General features: G+C 41.3%; 1 protein-coding gene across 1 annotated transcript in view; it reads left to right on the top strand.

Moving 5' to 3' along the window:
• Nucleotides 1–7,362: 7,362 nt before the first annotated feature.
• The window catches only part of OBI1 (ORC ubiquitin ligase 1), a 40,311-nt gene continuing 33,244 nt past the window's right edge, over nt 7,363–14,429 (top strand). Inside the window, exon 1 of the mRNA XM_065902173.1 lies at nt 7,363–7,490. Within this exon, the coding sequence (XP_065758245.1) occupies nt 7,419–7,490 (72 nt within the window). The 5' untranslated portion in view covers nt 7,363–7,418. The remainder of the gene's footprint in view (nt 7,491–14,429) is intronic.

Genomic DNA, 14,429 nt, shown 5'->3' with positions numbered 1-14,429 from the left:
ATAGTTCTAAAGGGATCATAAAATTTCATGCTTTCTTTGAATGGTCATCAAACTAGCTACTAGGAAGGAGCCTACTGTCCCTCTGGAGGCCATGTCAAACTTCTGGAAGTAGAAGACAGCACTCTCTAAGGGAGGGTAACAACCATGGAAGCAGTTGGTGGGGTAAGAGTGAAAGAAAGGCACTTTTATGCCATGATCCCCCGGCTGTTTGTGAGAAAATATCATCTATGACCTATTCTGTGATGTGCATGCGTGCTCAGTCACTTCAATCATGTCCGACTCTTTGTGACACTGTTGACCGAAGCCCTCCAGATTCTTCTGTCCGTGGGATTCTCCAGGCAAGAACACTGAAGTGGGTTGCCATTTCCTCCTCCAGGGGATTGAACTCACAGCTGTTTGCGTCTCCCACATTGTCAGCAATTCTTCACCCACTGAACCACCTGGGAAGCCCATTCTGTGATGTGGCTGCACCTTTTCCTCTAAATTGAATTTACATGTTGGGTAGCAGAAGAGGCCATTTGCACTAGTTTACTGCACAGCTATCCTGCCCAGTGACTTGCCCTTCCAGACAGATCCCGCTGTTTCATTTGTATGACGATTTGAAAACACCCTTCTTGGGTAAGAATACATACATACACAAACACACATACAATTATCCTTTCTAATCCTTAGAACAACAGCTCAAATAAATTAATACACATTTTAAAAATGGTGCTATATAAATATATAGAGAGACACAGAGCATAAAGGGGGATAGACAACCAATCAGTAAACCATTATCTGCTGAGACCCACTGTGTGCTGTGTCACATATGGATAATGCAGGTTTCCTCATGCTCAGGTGTCTCCAGTTTAGTTAGGAAGAGATTTTTCCAAACATGTAGAGTCCCACAGAGGTTTATATGCCTCTGCACATGGCTCAGCTGGGTGCTCTCCCTCTCAACTCCTGTAGGAATTAACTCAGTGTATAATTGACAACTTCCTGCATTAGAAAGTAACTTTCACCAGGATGGGGCTGCTCTTGTCTTTCAGCTTCTTAGCTTTAGCATCTGTCTTGATTCACTGTGCCGTGTGCTTAGTCGCTCAGTCATGTCCAACGCTTTGCAACCCAATGGGCAGTAGCCCAGCAGGCTCTTCTGTTCATGGGGATTCTCCAGGCAAGAATACTGGAGTGGGTTGCCATGCCCCCCTCCAAGTGATCCACTATAGGTGTGAAATAATAGTTGGCAGAATAAATGCATGAGGTACAAAAACTGGTGGATATAGATCATAAGTGATCAAGCATCTGAAAGGCAAGAGGATTATAAGGAGGCTGAAACAGACAGAAGCAGCATCATGAAAGAGGTGAGACTTACGATTTGGTCATAGAGTTGGTCAGCTCCATGAATGGAGTGAGGGGGAAAAGAATAAGAAGTCATAAATCAAAGAGTTGAGGCTGGTGATGTGGGGAAATGAAGCTATATTTTAAATAACATTTGTAATAAATGATTCAACTGCTAAAACAATGACTGGGAATGTTGTGTAAAGAGGGTGTTGATGCTTTACCTAAAAGAGGTAAAGCCACCCGGCAAGACACCAGCCAGCTACTGAGGACTCTATGGCCAAGTGCAGGATGTCTTTGTTAGAGAGGTACTCAGAGATGGAATGCAGTTAATTGTAGGGCTTCAGTGAATAGGATGAACAGCGTCCTAGCTTTGAGTTCCATAGGAATTTTGAGTTCCTATGAGTTCTAAGAATCTCACCTTGGAAAGACTGCTCACATCTAAACTAAGGGCAAGAAGAATAGGATTGTTATCTGTCAGGCATCTTTTTTTTTAACAATTTTTTAAAAAGTATTTTTTTAAATTTCTCTTTAAAAAGTATTTATTTTTCGGCTATGCCATATGGCGTGTGGGATCTTAGTTCCCTGACCAGGGATGGAATCCGTGCCCCTTGCAGTGCAAGTAAAACAGAGCAGGACCCTATAGTCCTTGCCCCACACCCAGCTCCACCCCACCATATCCTTTGCCTGCCTTTTATCTGTGGAAAACTTTATTCAAAGAATAAATTTAATCAGAGGAATGAGAAATGCAGAAACAAAAGAAAACAGTCAAAGGAGACCAAATAATGATAATGTGGTCATTAAGCATAGTCAAGGACCTTTACGTTCCTTCTCAAGGGCTATAGATAATATTCTTAGCCATATACTACGAACTATCTTATAGCTACTGAAATGCCAGGTGGAAGAAGTTAACTACATGATGACCAAACTATACCCATGACATAAGCTGCCACAATTCTGAGAACTGGCCTCAAAGAAATGGAAATAAACTGACCCTGGAACTGAAGATTAACTGTACCTAAAACAATCAAGATGATGCTGGTCAGACCAGTGATGATCAATCTGAAGCTGTCAGAGGGGATTACACTGTTTCTGCATGTAGCCCCCTCCTTCCATCTATAAAAGCTCTTCCCATCTAACTGTCAGTGGGGGGAGTCAGCCTCTGGACAGGCGTTCATCATCCCCCAACACCAGTTGCCAGCATCTGAAATAGAGTAAACTTTCCTTTCCACCAACCTGGACTGTTTATCGGCTTTTGAGTGGCAAGCAGTTGGACTCCACATTCTTTTGGTAACAGAAGCATGGAATCTTAACCATTGGACTGCCAGGGGAGGCCCTGTGGGGCACCCTAAAGACAAACCAGCCAGGGTCTTGGAGCTGGGGTCCCTATTCTGCTACTCTGGCAAGTTCTACAACCTCTCTGTCCTGTGATTCCTGTTATGCTATTCCTGGAGGTAATACTTCTTACATTTATTCTTCAGTATTCAACAAACATTTGTGAAGTACCTCTTAGCCTTAGGTGGAACTAAAATATTCTTTTAAAAATTACCTGGTTTAAAACAACCACCCAATTTGCAACATTTAAAAGCATTAAAAATTATAACTTGCTATATCATAATGCCAGGGGCTAACCAACCATGAGAACACCCAGAAGAGAAATCACTGTTGAAACAGATATTTTTATGTTAGAAGACTTGGACTCGGTACTCCCATTTATAAAGTGACTCATTAATAGTATAGGGGCTGGCATATCACTGATAATCAATAATTTGTTGAATGAATAAATACAGGCAGGGACACTGTCTGATTTACAGCTGTCTACCCAGCTCTTACTTCAGTGCCTGGCACATAAAAAGTATTTAAATGTTGGTGGAATAACAACTAATTACATTTGTTTACTTATTCTGTGATCATTTATCTTGTGATTACATACAAATTTGATGAGCAAATTCAGTATTAAAACCTCAAATGCTACTCAAGAGGCCAGGATTTGGTTCTAAGCCAATGCAGTGTAACTGCAACTTTTCTACTAGAATGTAAGTTCCATAAGATGAACTTTGAGTTAGTCTTCTGTAATGTTTTAAATAAAAATACATTAGATGAATGAATGCTAACTTCCAACATCTATTCTAAAAAGAAAAATGGCAAGAAGACAGCAACAAAAAAACCACTGTGGAAGAAAAACCTAAGTTCCTCTGTCTGCTGTAGTAACAAGCATCTTTCATGACACCATCTTGAGACATTTTAGCTCAGAATTTCCAGTCCATGAGAAGATGGCACCATGCTTGACATCCACACAATTGGACCAGCACCTCTGATTAATTTTTAATCCAACTTTTATGAGTTTTCTCAGTGTTAACCACAATCCAAGTGGGGGTGTATAAATTTAAAACCAAGGGGGAAAAAAAGATCTTCTTCAGGAATGAAAAATAAATGTAATCTGAAATCAATATTTATGAAGTTGTGATTAATTGACTGATGACTAAATGATTACAAAACGTCTGTCTGAAATATCTACTCAAATTTATTAGCTTTGACCAAAAAAATTAAAAAACAATCTGAACTGGGTCAATGAAAGAATAATGCATTCCTAATCAATTTTTAATAGCACTTAAGATTTTATTTTTTTTTAACTTGCTTTTAAATAATTTATCATAAAAATGAATCTGATTTAAACAAGGGGTAAAAGGTGTTCCATGGCTATTTGATGGTTTTCTTAGCAAAGAAATTCTATTATGACTGACTTTTTATTACTGAACTACTTTATTAATAATAATACATCTTGCACTTACACTAAGGCATTTAGCCAACGATCTCAAAGAGTCTAAGTGCAATCTAGGACTTAGTTTTTCTTCCACTGTTACCTGTAATTTATTTTATCTAGGCCTTGATTTCCCCATTTGTAAAAGGCCTGCATTTAAACCCCTAAAGATTCTTCCAAGTTCTAAAAATTTATAATTCTAATGATCTGGGGGGCTTTAGCTCATTCCAGGTATTGTATCTGATCAAACTTCTCAGGTCACAGGATGCTTCATGGGGCCATAAAGAAGTTGAGAAAGAAATTGAGCAGAAAGTTAATGAGCCATGTACTCTTGCCTATTAACATAATAGCAACACTATTTAATGATTTGGGCCATACAATATCTGTTTAGAATATGATTTGTCAAAAAAGAGAAATGCCTTTCATGGGGCAGAGGGAAGAATGAGTTCCTGGCTTTAAAGCATTTGCATTATTTAAAGCAAAGCCTGGGGATTGACCTGGAATCAATCTGGACCTAGAGAAAGTCCTAATCAGCCTATATTGCCAACAGTATTACTCAGATATGTGTGTGTGTGTGTGTGTATGCGTTACTTATCTACAAAGCATTAGTGAGCAGAGCAGGTATGTTATGGTATGATCCTATCTGTGCTTATACACACAGTAATATATGAAAGAAAATGTAAAGATATATTACAGAATGTTAATAGTGATTACCACACAGGATCAAGAGATGAAGCATAAGGCTAGGGGAACTTTTGCTCATTATTTTATATATTTACAAATGGCATCATTTTCAAGATGATTCTTATTATGCTTATAATTAGCACAATGTAAAACAGTTTTCCATTTTGAAGTGAAAAACAGGTAAACACAATACTTAAGGTAGCTGGGTCCCTCATAAAGTTAGTTTGTGGCTAATGAAAATATTATGGTTTGTGGACTAGTCACTCAGTACTAGATATGAGGTAAATTGAATACAATCCCAGACTTCAAGAAACTGTTGTGGAGGCAAGCGCATAAACAACTATAATAAAATGCAATAGTTAGCACGAAAACAGCTACATGGTCAGGGCACTAGAAGAGCATTCAGAAGCTATGATGATGATGGCTAACGTGGGAAGGGCTGCTGGAAATGGGCTAGGTTGAAACATTCTGGGGCTTGCCTGGTGGCTCACGTGGTAAAGAATCTGCCTGCAATGTGGGAGACCCAAGTTCAGTCCCTGGATCAGGAAGATCCCCTGGAGAAGGGAATGGCTACCCACTCCAGTGTTCTTGCCTGGAGAATTCCATGGACAGAGAAGCCTGTTGGGCTACAGTCCACGTGGTTGCAAAGAGTCAGACACGACTGAGTGACGAACATTTTCACTTTAATCATTCTACTTAAAAGGCATTCTACTAAATATATTTTTGTGACAGTATTAACACCAATCGTCAGGATGATTAATAAGAAGTGAACTTTCCCTAGTAGCTTTGGGGAAAAAAAAAATTTTTTTTTTAGATTATCTTCAACGTATCTTCCTACTGCATAGTCTCCAGGGATCAGTGGGAAAGACAGAATAATCTCAGCCCTTTATCCCACTCAAGATTGTGGGAATGATAGGTACTAAAACACCATGATAGGTTTAAGCAAGGTGACAACAGGACACATAACATGGGGAAAAGGCAAACCTTGAATGACAATAGGTAATGACCTGGATCTTTCTCTTTCTTAAGCCTTAACCTACAGCCAGGAATATGAAAGATGCATTAGCAAAACATGTGAAGCCTAGACCCCATTGAATGTGACTTCAAACAGCCAGAAAATAGCCAAACCAGATGACTTTTAGCGCAGGCTTTCTGGAAAAGGGGCCAGTTAAACAGACAAACAATGTGACTATTTTGCCCAGATCGCCAATTCCAAGCACACGGAATGGTCTCCAATTCTTTGAAAATTAAGTTACTGAGCTGTTTGGAAGAATTCTGTCACTTGTAAGTGATTTTGAACTGGAACTGCCTGCTCCAATCTCATTATGGTCTGTTCTTTTTATAGAGGTGATAGTAAACATATTGACCTCATTCATCACACACACACACACACACACACACACACACACACACACACACACACACACACACACACACACACACACACACGCTTTACCAATGAGGAAGCTAAGAAGCAGAGGGGTTAAACACTAGTTAAACAAATAAAATCCCGCAGAGCCAGGAATTTGTTCAGGCTGGGATTTCTACCTTGCAGTCCAGCTGCAGAATCCCTTTCTTTTAACCATGAGATTGCTTCTTGTAATTATATTGCTCTCCCTTGCAAAAAGAGTACTAAAAATAGTTACACTGTTTTGTTTCTAAATCTCCTTGTTCACAGGTTGCATTTGTTTACATAAATTGATCACATTGGCTCTTCCTTACTTATATTGCAGTTAAACTCCAAATCTGTTATTTATACTCAAGATTGACTTAGGAACTTTTAGAGTTTTGTTTTGTCTTTCATTGGTAGGAAGTGCTAACTTGTAGCCTCACATTCTTCTTCAGAGCTTAACAGCCTAGTGGTACATTTCATTCCCAGCCAGGCGCCTGAAATGAAGAATTAAACGCTTGTGGGACTGCTGTAGGGGAGTGTGGATGGTTCACACTATTAGCAGCTTTCTCACATGTGGGTGTAAATCACAGTCCACGGCTCTGATCGTTAAATCTCTTTCAGATAGAAACTACAGGAGAACCAACAGTGAAAGCATGTCTTCACGGAGAGCAGCGATTGATGTACCCAAAACATTTCTGAAACAAATGAGATAATCACCCTGTGTCGTTTTTAAGGTGACATTACATCATTAAAAAATGTAAAGAGAGCTGAGCGCACGAAGTTGTTTGGAAAAATTTAAACGTAGAGACAAAGTCGTTCCTCTTCCGTTTTTGACTGCGCCGCGTTTGCAGACTGTCAGGTTTAATCTTTAGGCGGAAAACTCTTCCCCCAACTCCCCATCTTCCGGGAAAGATTCTGGGATTTCAAATCGCCTTTCCGCATCCTTCCTCTTCTCTCGCTACCATTCAAACTTTCATTTAAACTTTCAAGATCCTCGACGCCCGTAGTAACCAGCTTTCCTTCCCGTTCTCAGGAATCCTTGCAGCTCCCCAACCGAGGAAAGTTTTCGAACTAAAAAAGGAAGGAAAGGAGGAAGGGACCAGACGCCGGCGGCCGCCCGTTGGGAAAGCGCGTTTTCGTTTCCGCGGCCGGCGCGTCGTGGCCCTGCCCGGCCGCCGTAGCCGGCCTCGCGCGGCCTCAGTCGCTGGGAGAAGCCGCGGTCGGCGGGACTTCCGTGTTGGCGGGATTCTGAACGCTGCCATGGCTCAGACCGTGCAGAACGTTACATTGTCGCTCACTCTGCCCATCACATGTCACATCTGCTTGGGGAAGGTAATGGGTAATGCCTGACACGGCTCCTAATCGGGGTTGGGTGTGCAGGGGCCCTCCGGAGCCCAGGGCTGACTGGGTGTGCGGCGGAAACGCGGCGCGAGGCGCCGGGCTGGGTGAGGACGCCGACCCCGCGTTCTCCTCAGGCCAGGGAGGCCGCGTCCCACGCGTCGGGACTCACGGGGTCATCTGTGCGCCTTTCAGAGGAGGATGACAGCGGCCTGGGTTAGGGAAGAAGGATGGCCTCAGCCGGGTGACTCTCGGCGTCGAAGGAGGCCTGGTCAGAAATGAATCCCCGCAATTCACGCCCCCCCGGTGCCACCCCATCGCGGCTGAAATCACGTTTTCTGGGAACCTCGTGACGGTTCCTTCGTCCCTTGCACGAACTAGAGTGTTTTGTTCCTGGTCCTTCGCTGCTAGCTGGGAAGGCTTTTCCTTTTTCAAGATAATTTTCTTTACTTCACTCGGCCTTGAGAGTGGCCTTTGCTCTGGGTTCAAAATTTGTAAAAGTAAATAGTAAGTACCCCCGAATGACGTTTAGAATGGGAGATGTGGTCTTTAATTCCAAGAACGAATCAGCCACGAGGTAGAATATCCTCTCTCTTGTGATGTAAGAGGTGTCTACCGTGTTTGTGAAACCAGGTGGAGAAAGTTATGAGTTCTGAATTAGAAACGGAGTTTTGAAGGTTCTCATTCGTTTGTCTCCTTTCATTTCCATTTGTGCCTCCCGTTCGGTTTTTAAAAGAATATGTTGTTTTACTATGTAGGTCCACAAGAAACTTACCCCACCCCCCACCCCCGCGCCACGGTGAATTGTTTATACATTTGTGGGATATGTGTGAATGTGATGTGTTTACGCCCCACACTGAAACTGCAACCACAGGCATAGCGTTAAGAAATGCAGCTTTAATGGAGCAAGCATTTGAGTGCCAGTCAGTATGATCATCTAATCGTCTGCTTTAAGTCTATGTGAATTTTCTGAGTTCAGGAAGTAGTAGGAAGTCAGGCTTGGGAGAAGCTGATAGCTCTTGATAGCCATCAGAATGAAATGCCAAGGAAATAGCAAAGATGCTGTGAGAGGATATAGAGATCCTTTGATCAGTTCTGACTGGAGAGCTTAAGAATGGCCTTTGGAGGGTTATTTGAGCTGGCACTTTCCACGACTGCCTACCTTGGTAGCTGGGAGGAGAAAATGTTTCTGTTTGTTGCAGTCTACATTTGGCTCCTGACCTGAAGTTCCACAAGTTAACTTCTGAGTGAATTTACTCGCAACAGTAGCCTGTTAAAAGGCTGATAAAATATCCTTGGGAAATAATTTTCACTTGGTTGTAGTTGTGTACTTTATATCTAGTTTCCATTAATTAATAGGTAGTGTTGAAGATGTCTTCTGCCTGGTTGATTTTCCACTCCTATGCTTTCTGTGTTTTAACAAAAATGATAACTAATAGAATGTAGTGATTTTTGCAGATTACAGAATGCTTTTGTATGCGTTTTATTGTTCCATTTACCACTGTCACCAGTGCTATGAGAAAGGTAGGGCTGGTTTCCCCATTTTTCAGGTAAGGAAACTTAAGGCATAGCGTCTCCAGCATTTGAACTTCTGTTAGCATTTGTGTCTTCAGAAGTTACATCCAAAAACTCAGTTGAACTCATGCATAACAGCAGACACTTTTGGTGAATTTTTCCCTGCTATACTGGTTAGCTGTATTCTAGAATTAAATCTAATAACAAAAGGTTAATGATTTGTAAATAGACATTTTCTTACGTCTACTATGGAGACAAAAAGGTGCAGTTGGTTGATGCCCTGAGTACTGTATTCAGACTAAGTTCTAATCCAGGTCTTCCACTTAACTGATTCTATACAAGTTACTTAACTTATATAAGTTACTTAACGTCCCGAAGGGCAGTTTCCTTATCTGTACAGTGAGAATAATAATAGTATTAGGGCTTCCCTGGTGGCTCAGACAGTAAAGAATCCACCTGCAATGCGGAAGACCTGGGTTCAGTCCCTGGGTTGAAAAGATCTGCTGGAGGAGGGCATAACAACCAGTACTCTTGCCTGTAGAATCTCCATGGACAGAGGAGCCTGGCAGGCTGCAGTCCATGGGGTCGCAAAGAGTCGGACATGGCTGAGTGACTAAACACATACATTACATAGTGTGAATCTTGACACTTATCATTTAAGAAATGTTAACCTTTGTTATGGGCACTGAGGCATACAGACCCTCAAAAATGAGGAAACCAACCTTTTCAGTCCCTGCTCTTCCCAGTTGCTTCCTGAGGCCAGTACATTCACTTGATGAAGATTTACATTTCCAGAAGAGTAGGACCTGTTTGGTCTGGAAATTGCCACAGTACATCCATTAATTTTTGTTGTCCATATTCCTGTTGCCTTTTGTGTAGTTAAAGCAAATCTGATCTGCTTGTGCTACTCAGCCTCCCCCGCTCCACACCTGTATTTATGGGGTGCTGGAGACAGCCTTCCGTCTCCCTGATACCGACATTTCTGGCTACCTCTGGAGTCTGCCTTCAAGTCCTTCCTGGCTAGGCCTCATCTTTGGCTGCTCTCGCCATTTGTCCCTTACAGAGTTAACAAGTCTTCATTTTTTATTTTTCAACAGAATTAGGGACCATTATCCCTGAAGAGTTAGTTTAAAAAAAAAAAAAAAGATGCATATTACTTAAGGAAAACGGGTGGGAGAGACTTTGAATTTGAAGAGATAAGATAGTTGCTGCTTGGAATGAGGGTGAAGGTGAGGAAGAATGGCAGGGAGCAGTAGTCGAGATAGCCCAAATATGTATGTGGTTAATGCTTTGCCTTTTCAATACACATGTACTTAAAATTGAAAAGTTTGAATATTTTGCATTTGCCACCCCCAGCTCTACCTTAGTCTTAAAGCTGGAATATCTCTGTTCAGTGTTTAGCAACCTTGCCAATATTGTAAGTAAGAGCTCTGTGTGACTTGGAATGGTGAAGTACACCATGTGGGACAATTCACATCTAACACTTTCTGGCCTATTCCGCTTTAATTTTTTCCCGTACCTTGGGCTAGTAGGCCAGCAAGCTGAAATGATCCAGCCCAGGATATGTTAAGTGACATTTTGGTACTGCTGCCAGAATTCTACAGACCAGTTTATCTCTAGATAATTCCAGGCTTTTACCTCTTCAATTAGGATTCAAGCTGTGAAAAGAAATTGTTGCACGTGATAGTTTTATTGACCGACTCTGCGTTTTGCCATGAGTGACAGCCAGATGTGGACCGCAGTTGGTTTTAATCAAAGAACAAAGGAGTTTCTCGAGAGAAGTGGCAAGCGACTAGGCTTCTGATACCCTTTAACAGTGACATAGCATATCCAGTTATTTCTCACTTGAGTATGAATCCAGATTTGGGCACCACCCTTTAAGATAAATATACATAAACTGAAGTATTTGAAATCAGCTGGAAAGGATTTGAAATTGAGGTCGGAATATAGATGGAACAAAATAGTGTTGGAGTGAACAGACATGAGAGCAAATCATTAAATAATTAAAAATATTTTTGCTTGGAAGGAAATCAAACTTTTTGTAGCTCTACTATATTGAGATTTATACTTAAAAAAATGGAAACTTTCTGGCTGAAATAATCAGAAATGAAATTAGCTTTCTTACGATGTGTCCAGTAGTAGGCTAGATTGTTTTCCACTGGAAATACTATGGGAAAGAACCCTTCTTTCAGGGAGGACTTCTTGCTTTCCTTTCTACGCATATCGTTGATTTAAAAGGTTGCCAGCATAGGGCTCGGGGTAACATCTTAGCAACCTAGCGTTCTAACTCTTGGTGGCTAAATTCATTAGTCAGTGCTCATCAGGGGCGCTTGATTGGCCAGTGAGCCATCCTCCTTAGTACATTGAGTCCATGGTTGAGTCCTGATTGTCCCTCAGTTCCCAAGAGTGGATTTAAGAACCAGCCTTGTACATAATCACCCCAAGTAGTTTGCATTGAAAAAAAGCCATGTGGAGTATAAGTTCTGCTTTTTCTTCCTTATCTAGATTAAAATAAGCTTCAAGAATGCAGACACTTCAGAAAAGTATAGCAATATTGTGTTTTCACATAGTGTATAATAAAAATTAATTCAAAAAAGTGTTGATATATTCTAGTAATCTTCAAGTTTGGCATATAATAGCTGGCATATAATTTACTTCACAAATATGATTCCAGTTTATCCTTAAAGCCTTCTGGGTAGGGATAAAGGTGGGAGAGGGGAGGTGTATTATCTTTCTTTCTAACCCAGACCGAAGTGGAGACCCAGACCAATAGGCATTAAGTAGCTTAGTTCTCAGGATCACACAGTTTTAAAGTTCTAGTCCTAAATTCAGGCCCAGAGCCAAAGATTTCTTGCAACATAGCAAGAGCAATCCAGGAATTTTGTTTTTTAAAATTGCCAAATGTGTAAGGTTGAGAAGGTAAGCTCTTCCTACAGTCATTTATCCCTCAGCTTTGTTCGTCAGTCTTTCTGTAATAGGTCTCCTCTAGTGAAACCCATCGGAGAAGGCAATGGCACCCCACTTCAGCACTCTTGCCTGGAAAGTCCCATGGACGGAGGAGCCTGGTAGGCTGCAGTCCATGGGGTCGCTACGGAGTCGGACAGGACTGAATGACTTCACTTTCACTTTTCACTTTCATGCACTGGAGAAGGACATGGCAACCCACCCCAGTATTCTTGCCTGGAGAATCCCAGGGACAGGAGCCTGGTGGGCTGCTGTCTATGGGGCTGCACAGAGTCGAACACGACTGACGTGACTTAGCAGCAGCAGTAAAACCCATGAAGTTTTGATATTGGTGCAAGAGAAGAGAAAAGAAAGGTTAGCTCTAGTCTCTGGTAAAGGTGACTGAAGAGCAGAGAAATTGATTTGAAATGTATTTGCCAGACCAGTTGGTAAAGTTTATTTACAGCCTTTTCCCTTGCATCACCTCCATCAATACGGTATCTCTTTTCTGCAATCCCTGCTGATCCCGGTGTCTCGATTCTTTCAGGTGTGTTTTGTCTATTTCTTACTCCCTGATTATTATTTACTAAACTTGCTCTCAGGAAGAAAGAACTATTTCTTAATTCAAAGAGCACTCAATTTGCATGTTTAATGGTAGTTGAATGCTGGCTCTGCCACTTAAAACACGTATCGTTATTTCCTTGAGTCTCAGTTTCCACTGGCTGCAAATTAATTTGATACTATCAACCCCATTAGATTGTTAGGGAAATTCATGTACATTTCCCAGACCAGCAGTTCTCAATAGGATGGGAGTACATTTCATTCCACAGAGACATTTAGCATTGTCCAGAGACATTTCTCATTGTCTTCAGAGCTGTGCTAGTCACATCTAGTAGACAGAGCCTCAGGGTGCTGCTAGCTAAACATTCTATAATATATAGGACAGCCTTCTACAACACAAAACTTTTTGTTCCAAAATGTCAGTAGTGCCAAAATTGACAAACCCTGCCCTAGACCAACGTGTAACTCCTGTTAGGAAAGTCTAGGATAGATTTTGGCTTCCCCGGTGGCTCAGACAGTGAAGAATCTGCCTGCCATGCAGAAGACCTGGGTTCAGTCTCTGGGTTGGGAATATCACCTGGAGGAGGGAGTGGCAACCCACTCCAGTATTCTTACCTGGAGAATTACAGGGACAGGGAGCCTTGTGGACCACAGACCATGGAGTCACAGAGCCAGACACAGCTGAGTGACTAAGCACAGGATGGATGTTAATGGGCAGCACCTTTAGGCATGACTCCTTCCATTTGTTTGCTTTTTAAGAAGGGATTTTGGCGGTAAAGTCTCTCAAAACTGAAACGTCTTCAGGTAAAAGACACTGCATCGTAGAATTATGTATTATGGATTATGTTTCTTGTACCTAGGACTGCCTCCTCAGGTCCGTTCCCGTGAGAGAAGAGCCTTCTTTTCACACCTGCCTTCATCGTCTCTTTCTCCTTTTCCTCCTCCTCACCAGCTGCACTGGGCATCACCCTGGGATATCACTTCAGCATGCTTACTCCAGCTGAGTTTGGAATTGTACATGCCACTTATCTTTGCCATTGTTGTCTAACATGTTTTTTTCATAAGAGTGCTTACTATGTTAATGCTACAGATCTCATTTGAGAGTAAATAAGATAAAAAGTCTAATAACATAGGCAAATTATGACTATTTCGTATCTTGAGAAGATCTTATTAAAGAAAATTATTTGTGTGTTTTGCTATTATATATAGCAGGATCTGAGTAGAGGAGCTGGGTGGACAGAAGTTGAGGGAGGGCTACATTCTTTGTATTTTGTTTTTATAGTTTATGGTCAAATAAATAACAAGTAATTTGTTCTAGTAGTTCTTTCTCATTTATTGGTTCCTGTTCTCCTAATTTAAACCATTGTCTAGAAATCTTCATCTGATAAGTACATAATCCAAAGAAATGAATTAGTCAACTGTTTCAAAATCCAACACAATGGTGGCGATAATACCAGGTATTGACAGTGGAAACAATTCTCCTTTGGGTGACATTGCCAGCGGCTTTCAGCTGACAGAGCCAAGCAGTCTGCCTGCGGTTGTTCTTCTGTATCATTTTGGCAAATTAAATGGAAAGGTTAAACTTTCACTTTTTCAAAACTTGGCAGTGGCTGTTGATCTTTTGCTTTTTGAGATGCTTTTAGGAGTATTATCTCAGCCTTTCATTTTGATACATCGAAATTCACTTAAATTAATATTAGAGTGTACATTGTATAAGTTGTTGGTGGTGGACACAAAGATGAGCAGGACAGTGCCCCTGCCCCCAGAGAACCTAAAATCCTATTTCCTAAAATATGGAAAAGCCATATTTCCTAAAATATGGAAAGCAGGATATAAACAATTTTTCAAGTCCAGTGAACATTAAATCAGTGCATAAGAAATGCCCTTATGAGAATTCGATAAGGATCCAATTAA

This window comes from Muntiacus reevesi, chromosome 11, assembly GCF_963930625.1.
Source record: "Muntiacus reevesi chromosome 11, mMunRee1.1, whole genome shotgun sequence".
Taxonomy (NCBI): domain Eukaryota; kingdom Metazoa; phylum Chordata; class Mammalia; order Artiodactyla; family Cervidae; genus Muntiacus; species Muntiacus reevesi.
Note: the sequence above shows the minus strand (reverse complement) of the source record. Positions and strands in the feature narration are given on the sequence as shown.